The sequence below is a fragment of the Cornus florida genome, unplaced genomic scaffold (genome assembly GCF_030987335.1).
Source record: "Cornus florida cultivar Cherokee Brave unplaced genomic scaffold, ASM3098733v1 CherokeeBrave_3.0.0_Hap2_Chr10, whole genome shotgun sequence".
Taxonomy (NCBI): Eukaryota; Viridiplantae; Streptophyta; class Magnoliopsida; order Cornales; family Cornaceae; genus Cornus; species Cornus florida.
The window spans coordinates 106751537-106761030 of NW_026775580.1; the positions used below are offsets into that span (position 1 = coordinate 106751537).

The 9494-nt window shown below is 32.4% G+C and overlaps 1 protein-coding gene across 1 annotated transcript; it reads right to left on the reverse strand.

Moving 5' to 3' along the window:
• LOC132276796 (transcription factor MTB1-like) lies at window positions 1–2710 on the reverse strand. Its single transcript, XM_059778405.1, has 2 exons — window positions 2434–2710; window positions 1–2091 (listed from the first exon to the last, which is right to left on the reverse strand). Exon 2 carries the CDS (start codon window positions 2080–2082, stop codon window positions 271–273), a length of 1812 nt encoding a protein of 603 aa, XP_059634388.1. The 5' UTR covers window positions 2083–2091; window positions 2434–2710; the 3' UTR covers window positions 1–270.
• Between the last annotated feature and the right edge of the window lie 6784 nt (window positions 2711–9494).

Genomic DNA, 9494 nt, shown 5'->3' on the forward strand with positions numbered 1-9494 from the left:
TTAGCTTCTAAAGAAACAATAGTAGATTCATCTTCCAAGAATAGTTGTTTATGACAAAATATGTATGCTATAAATAAACCACGGAAAATTTTGTACCCTACATGGTTGATAGGTAGTAATTTTCTACTTCTAGCTTGTGTTGCTGTTCGTTTTACCATCCCTTTCTGCATATAGAAACAACTGCAGAAACCTTTGAATGGGTTCTTCACTACATATTATGCCTACAAACTATATTAATGCAATTTCTTATTATCCCATCAAAAATATTGACTACAAAGAGTTGGATGAACCGGAAAATGCAGCCACCAATTTTTCCTTCGTCAGCTGCTCAGATCCTTGAGACTTGATCACGAATGTATGATACACCATGTCACTCCCCGCGGCAAGATTTGACTCAACAACTGTGATCTGCTCCTCTTTGAATGTCTGGATGACTCTCAATAAAGGGTGAGTATCCAAAGGGCAGCTCACCCTTACAGTAACTTCATCATGGGCAGCTTGGATTTCGATGCCTGGAACTCGGTATTGATTTTCTGAAATTGGGTTAGTTTCCGAAGCCAATGAATCTTTTGAAGTGCTCAAGAAATTTTCCCTCTCCGATTCCATGTCACTGAGCTTCTTCTGAAGCTCAGTGATGTAAGATATGGCATCTCCCAGCAAGGAAGCTTTGTCCATTTTTGAGATGTTGGGCACAACTGCGCGTAATGCATAGAACCGCTGGTTCAGCTTCTCACGCCGCTGCCTCTCTGCCTCAACATGATTGAGGGGCTCTTCTCTTCCATTAGCTGGCTTTCGGCCCCTTTTCCGAGGCCTCTTTTCCTCAGCTGCACTTGCCTGCTGGTCCTTGCATGGAGCCTCAACCTCTGAATGCTCAGATTCAACAATAACTGGCTGAGAGATCAGTGAAGGCCTTGCAGAAGCCCCTCCAAAATCAATTTGCATTTGCACCTGCTTCTGTGGCTGGTATTGATTAAGCCGAAATTCTTCCCCAACACCATTAACAAGACCTTGGAGATTACTTGTTGGAGTCCGAGGACCGACAACTTCCGCAGCCCTCCCCTGCTTCATACCATGGAACTGTGTCCAATTTGAACAATGAAAACCATTTCTAGTGTTTGGCAACGGAATCCTATTCCCATTTGGATGCACTTCCCATGGCCTCTCCTCTGCTTTCCTAACAGCTAGTTTTTCCTTGAACTGTGAAAAACTGGAGTTCAAATTCTGCCCAAAAATCTTTGGGTTTCCATCCAGTCTCTCCCCCAAAGCAAAATTGGAGAAATGGTAATTCCCATCTTTCTTCTCAGTCATCGGCTGTAAGAGTGTCATCGGCTTGGCCCTGAAGAGAGACGCAAAGGGCGAAAACCATGATTTTATTGACTGCAACACCTCTAAGCTTTCCGGTATTGATCTAACTGATCCCAATTCAATTACCCCAGCATCAGTTGGGATCAAAACAATAGTTTGGATACCAGCAGACTTTGCGAGGAATGATCGGACACAGTAATCAGATGAAAACTTCAATGCCTCGGAGAGCCACATATGCTTCCCTGATCCAAAACACTTCCCCGGACCCCCTTCCCCTCGGGGAAAGGAAAAGTACATGGAAGCAAGGAAGAACATTTCAATATCTGTTACCCTATCCAATCCAAAGGCATAACTATCCTCATCTGAACCCCCAAACAATGTATGCAATTTCTGAAGTACCCTTTTCCTCATCCTCTGTTGCTTGTCATCCTCCAGCCGGAGATTGACAACTCGGGGAACTTCAGACTCTTCCCCGTCCTTTGCCTCCCTACAAGACCCATCTCCCCATCCTAAAACCAAATCACCAGACTTGGACCGCGAAATCTGCCAGAAAATGGCGTAATTCCAACTATAGTTGGCCGTGTTTGGGCCGTCAACAAGATCTGAAAGCTTATTCTGCAAATTCTCATCACCACCACCCACAGCCATTAATGAGCATTCGGCCGAAACAGAGCTCGACATCAGGTAATCAAATGCTCGAGTGCCCAAAACCAAATCAACCATGGCCTTATCCTCATCATTCCACACTACACCTTCCATACCCATTTCCATTTTCATCTCTAAATCCTAAAACAAAACAACACCCACAATCAAAACGAATTGGAATTTCAGTACCCAGTTCAAATCTGGTCTCCAAAACAGCAAAAATAAATCCAGTTCCTTCCCTCAATTTCGAAACAACTACATACATTCAACAGATGAACTAATAAATCAGTAACAAACACATCTTAGTTTGAACTCCATTAGATCTTCCTTTTTCAATTCTCAATTCGTCATACCTCTAGTTTCAGATCTCACCCGCTCTAAACTTAATCTATCTATTTAAAAGAAAACCCAGAGAAATATGAACATAAATATATGATAAATAATACAGTAGATAAACGAGAAAAGATGAAAGAGCGTACACACCAGAAAAGTAAGAAACACCCTTTGTGCTGAATAATATTCCGGGAAAGTGACAGACCGATTGGGAAATGGTTTTCCCGGAAAACAAACGTCGGTAATTTGAAAAACGACAATGAAAACCTCCCTCTCGTTGTAGCAAATTGAAGTTTTAGATATAGAGCACGGTGATATTGAGTTTCACAGTGACTTGGTGTCATTTCATTGACACATATAGCGTCACATGTTTATCAAACCTCGTCACGGAAATGTTTACGGACGATATTGTACAGAGGACTAGAGAGAGAGGCTGTAACCTTTATCCTTAACTGTATATGTAGACTATGGTTAATAGGTTATGATTAAAAAGTTACCATGGTTGAGTCAAATAAGAACTTCATTTGTTGGACGTTGAGGGTTAGTTGGAAACGTTTTTGCGCAGCTTTGTTTGATAAAGCTATGTATATGTGTCGTGTGTACAAACGCTGTATACTTTCCATTTACTTCTACATGAAAAATGGTTGATATCTGTATAAAAAATAAAAAAAATTAAAAAGGGAAAAGTGTAAAAAATAATAATAATAAAAATAATAAAAAGAAAAATAAAAATAAAAATAAAAATTATTGCAGTACAAAAAAATATGCAAGATACACATCGCTTGTATTTTGAAAATTTATAACAAATTGTCGATTGATCAACAATCTCAAACATTTTTATTTATAAAAATCCCAAATGCCCTCTAGGTAATTTATTTTTTAATAAATAAATAAATTAAAATTAAAATAATTTTTTGGGGATTGTTATAAAAAAAATTTAAAATGCCCAGTTCCTTTGTAAATTTAAAATCGTTTTAACTCCATAATATTTTTTTGTTTGTTTTTATTATTTATTTTAACATTTTATTTTGTCTTAAATGCATTTTAGGTATTTTAGTTCTTTATTTGTTTAATTTGAAAAATGTAAGAGGGTATTTTGAACCATAAGATATTTTGCATATTTTGTATATAATAGAAGTTTTTTTTTTTTTTTTTTTTTCACTTTACCTTTACCTTTTAAAAAAAGTACATTTATTTTGGAGTTAAAACGAAATAAAAATAATAATAAAATGACATTATGTGAATTCCACGTAAATATATTTATTAACCAATATTGTATTTTGTTGATTAGTTACTTTATTCTTTTGAATTTGAGTAGATTACCTTTCTTTTTTGTTCTATAAAATTACTCCTCTTTATAAAAAGTTAACTTCTATTATAAATTTGTTTTAATAATTATTCGTGCATGTGAGATGAAAAGACTGTATGTGTCAGTTGGTAGATTATGAAATTCTTAAAGAAGTTGGACAAAAAAAAACATTTCACCTTGTCGGAAGTATTAGAGTGTTTGATACTTGTATTATGGAAAATAGCTTCACTATTTTTTTTCTCACTATTTTTTTTTTTTTCTAGTTGGTACTTATATACACTTGTCTCTTTTGAGAGTTGAAACCCTGACCTCCCTTTGAGAGATAAGACCTTTGAAAGATAAGAGGCTGATACAGCTAAGTCACTGGCCGATTAGTCACTATTTTTTTTTTTTTTTCTTGACAAATTAGAGAGAAAGATTCGAATACGAGTGCACCCATAGAGTTAAGTGTTCTACGAATTTGACTATCTCAATGATAGAATTAATTATAAAGATGTTAATGTACTTTAGAGTATATTCCACTTATTTTGACAAAATTAGTTAGGAGAAGACCCAACTGGAGTGATTTAAAGAAAAATAGTAGGGTTAGTTTAGGATTTAGAAGTGCATTACAAAGTTTCCAAATTACCCATTTGATGTGAAAAGAATGTTTGTTTTGAAATTTTACATTTCCAACATTTCTCCTGTCCTTAAACACGGTTTAACTAATGATGATTCCATAAATGAAGCTTCTTTGACTGTGGGAAACATGAGCGTGCGCTTCTCATGTCATACAGTAACACACAATTATTAAAACAGTGCAGACCTGAACTTTACAACTACCAAATAGCTATTAATTAATTAATAAATTTATTATTATTATTATATATTTTTTTTTTGGGTAAAATGCAATAGTGAGATTTGACATAAGAACAGCGAAATATAAGTTAATTTATTTTCGGACAATAATACTTTCTTGTCAAAAAATAGAACCAGATAATTTCTTAAAAATTATAAAAAGTCAATATTGTTCTTTAATATTTTATTAATTTAAATTATAAAATATCAAAACTCTTAAATGACGCTTTTACCCTTATACATTCATTATACACATATATATTTGTATATGGGTGTGGTGGTGGATGTCATGGCCGAGTGAATCTTTGGGGCCCGTCTGGGTGTATGGTAGTTTTAGAGAAAAATTGAGTTTCTCAGATAGGTTGTATTCGATAACCCATTGAAACCTATTTGATTCAAGGATATTTAAGTCAATTGTATTTATCGATTTTATATCAATGGGTAATAAATTTAATTCACCATTGTCATGACGTCTTTGTCAATTTTATCAAATTTGAGGGGATGTCATTGTCTAAACTTGTATCTGACTATCTTTATGTCAAACTTCATGAGATGTCATTGTATTTTATATATATATATATATTTTAAATATATAATTGCGTTTGTAAAATATTATAGTTTTTGTCTATTAAAACAAAGGGCCTTAAAGTCCTACTTCAAAGTCAAATTATTATTTTCCCACGTCCAAAAAGCATTTGCATGTGGGTGGTGACTGGCGCATGTGTGAATTAATTATTATTTATTTTTAATTAATCCTAAATCTATAGTTTCATTATTTTCAAGAAAGACCATGTTCAACTGAACTGGAACTTGAGTATCATATTATCCCCCATTTGTTTAAATATAATTTTGATGATATTTTTTATAATTTTTAAAATGATAATGTCTTTTTTGTTTAAAATGAGACATATTTATTATTGTTAATTATTTGTGACGGGAGTTTGCCGTTGCAAATTACAAATTGCAATTTTATAACGATTATGCTTATGTTGTTCAAATAAATCATGATTGTTTTAGATATTAGAAAACGATGTTTTCTTTGTAACAGTCTATTATTAGCATGGCAATGTAAATGTCAATAATTAGTACATTTTATTTATTATATTATTCAAGTAATTGGATTATTTTCTTTCTAATTATTAACATTTTTATTATGAAAAATAAAAAAGATGTGACAGCGGGTCCTGAAATTAAAGAAAAGAATGTTATTGGAAAGAGATATGATTAATCATGATTTTAAAAGTTAAAGCAAATGAAAATCCCAGGAAACAACATATGTTGATGGTGCTTAAGGGGCAATTAGAGTATGGTATAATATAATACAAACACGATGGCCTCCAATTGAGTACAATCAAAGTAACAAATATCGGAAATGATTCCAAATCCATGGACATGTACTATCATTTGTCCTCGTACTACATGTTTTATTATTATTATTGTTATAATTATTTAAAAGTTACATGTTTTATTATTTCGGGTTAATTATAATGACATCATCTCACGCTAATTTTACTTTTTCATCACTAACACATTAAAAACATGTGAAGAGATAACTTTGTCCCTAATTTTCTAAATCTTTTTATTTTGAAATATCAAATAACTTAAATGACCATTTTATCCCTAATTATTACTCCCTCCTACCCGCTTAACAATCTGCTGAAGGGAGGCTTCTAGATGTCATTTTTCCATTTGCCTTGTCATTTTTCCCTTCTCTGTCTCTCTCTTTATCTTCTAAAAAACAGTGTTTCTTTTATATACATTTACAGATGTAATAGACTCATAGTGTATTCACGAATCAAAGATACATATTCTCAAGAAAAATTCTCACCACCCATGGTCCATCTTCTTCTGATGCAATCACTTCCTCAAAAAATGGGTTTCTTACTAACGAAAGGAAAAAAAATATATATAGCTAATACACCGGGTATTTATATACTCAATATTTATCATCATATTTACATAGTTCCTTGATTAAGTGATGATATCATTCATGATCCTGGGTTCGGATACATACATTACTAATTTTATAATTTAGTTTACTCTTTTTACGGTAAATATAATTTAATTTACTTTACTTTGTTCTGTTTCAGCCATAGATTTCTTGCTTGATTAACTCAGATTTGTTTGTTCTTACTTGAATATTTTATACATTTACTTTTTGCCTATCCATGTTGAATTGCTTATTGGTGTTGAAATGGGTTTTTTGTTCTCTGTTGATAATGTAGTATTCAAACATGAATTGCATCAAATAATGTTAACATTAAATATAATTTAATTTAATTTTTAAATATATATATATATATATATATATATATAAATTTTTATATAAATATATGTTAAAAAAATTTATACTTATAATATTAAATTTCATGTTTTTAAATTTAATTATAGATTTAAATTCAAATTTATTTATTTACATAAATAATAATATTAACAATAAATAAAATTGTAAGTGAATATTAAATATATTTGAAAATTAAATAAATTGTATGTAAATTTTATGTATTATATATATGTATAATATTAGAAAAAGTTTCCCAAATTAAACATATTATGTATTATGTTGAAGCATGTAGTTGGAAAAATATGAAATAAGCACATCATGTAGTTGGAAAAATATGAGCAATGGGTGACAAATGGGTAGAAAAGTCATTTTCATCATCAACCAACACTGTAGCCAATCAAACAAAAAATCAAATGAGTAACAATGTCTTTTTATATGTAAAAAATGGTCTAATACAGCGTGTGTGAGTGAAAAACAAATCATACATTTTTAATGTGAGTGATAATTATTTTTAAAAGGTGTTTAAGTGTGATATTTGACCAAATCTAAAGGCCAGTGTAATTAACCCTTATAAAGAGAATGGGCGTGAGTGCACTAATGAGTTAGATAATAGATTAGAAGGCTCATAACTAAATCAATTTTCACAATTTTTTGAAATTAAAATCATGCAAAATTAGATTTTTTTTTTTTTTTTTTACAAAATATTGAAGTCTGATACTCCAAAATTTAATGAAAGTATTAACTCAGTGAACTATCAAGACATATACAAATTAGACACACTTAAAACGTTTGGATTCATTAATATTATTTAAATAAAATTAATGATAAAGAGTCCAAAAATGATCCTATCATATTCGTGTAAGTGAAATATGGTATCCCGACAATTTACTCACATAAATATGACTGAATGTGTCCGATTTTCTGGCTACATATTTTCCTTTTTACATTTTGAGTTTAGGAATTACCATAAATATACAAAAAAAAATAATAATAATAATAAAGGATGAAGGTGCTTTCTACGTGATGGTACTATATTATTCTTGTACAACAGTGTGAATGCTGATCACGCGGGGCTATCGTGCGCTTTGGGCGGCTACTCGCAGTCTGCAAAAGACACACACGTTTCACACCAAAACCGTTGCCCACGTGTCACGTACTGTTTTGTCCTACACGTGATCTCCTTCAACTAATCTTCATAATCACCGAAAAGTATGATGCAGAGGAAAGAGTCACGGACCTTGTGAGGACCACGTGACCGAACGTGAATAAAGGGTGGATGTGGGCCCCACGGGCTAGGGAAGTGTAGGAAGCACGTAATTAATATGCATTTGATACTGCACTTTGTATATTTTTAGGCTCTCATCTATGTAACGTGTTTGGCGTGTGTCTTTAAAATATGGGTAAATTACACCTAGACCCGTGGTTAAGTCGTATTACATTTATATGAATATTTTGGTTTTAGATTTCACTTATATATGAATTAGTGATTTAGCATTTCACTTGCATCCTAAATATCAATTTAAGACTATACTACCCTTTGACCTCGTATTAATTATATTTGTGACCAAACTACCCATCCCCCCTCTCTGTGACCATTCCCCTTTCTCTCTCTACCATCTTTTTCCCCTTTCTCTCTCTTTCTCGTCGGAATCAATTGTAGTCGGCGAAACCAAACTCAATTCGGATTACAGGCTTAGCGAAACTATAATACCCCTAATTTTAAAAGGATAGTCTCGGTATTTATTTATTATTTTTATTGTATTTTTGCGTGATTATTTGTTTTAATGATTTTTATTTATTAATTTTATTTAATTGTTTACCTATGTGACATGTATTTAATTGGCATTTATTGTTGAAGTGTTTTAAATGTTTAGTTGGCATTTCTTATTTAAATGTTTTAATTAGATTAAATTAGTATAAGTTACTGTATTAAAATAAATTCATAACTGGTCTAATTTTAAACAGTAGGGTTCCCTAAGAGGTTACGCATATGTAGTCGAGTATCTTATAACCTAGATTGCTATATAGGCCGATTGACTAGAGTTTTACATTAGGGCTCTGGCTTCAATTAAACAAGGCTTAGGGTTTATGATTTTTACGCCTATTTATACATAGTTGTATCTGTATTAAGGGTTGGAAAACCCCTACTCACGTAACATAGAGACAGAGAGTTACAGAGTGAGGCTTTGAGAGAGCAGAGCAAGTTTGTGAGGTTTCCAACCGAGGCTTCAAGATTTGGCTTAGGAAAAGGGAAGAACAAAAGTAATAGGAGGCTAGACAATGTTGCAATGGTTGCCGGAAGTTAGGACGACGGCGACAAGTTTTAAGTCTAAAACTACAGGCAAGTTCTTCTCTTTCTCCTTCCATCTGGCTTGTGTTCTGTGCACCTAGATAATCTTTAGGGTTTAACTAATTATTAAATCAGAACTTAAATGCTTACCGCATAATATACTGATGATCTTTGCGTGTTAAAATCAATTCTGTTTAATGCTTGCAAGTCTTGTTTCAGTTCTCTGTTTTAAGCATGTTCTGTTGTTAGCAATTTTAGTTTCTGTAATTGTTTTTAACTTCTGTAAATAAATCATGGGGATGATTATGGGATGTTATAGGACTCTTAAGATCAGTAATGAAGAGGAACAGAGGGGTTGGATTAGAACTGTTATTGCAAAATAGTTTCAGATTTGTTCCTAACGCGTATTAGTTCGGTAGCAAATTTAACCTCTGCAATTGATTCTAATGGTTGTTATCAAACCTTTGGGATGCTCCTGGGTGTTAATAAGA

Coding starts and splice junctions, on each gene's coding strand:
- LOC132276796 (XM_059778405.1), bottom strand. CDS start 2,082: ATGAAAATGGAAATGGGTATGGAAGGTGTAGTGTGGAATGATGAGGAT.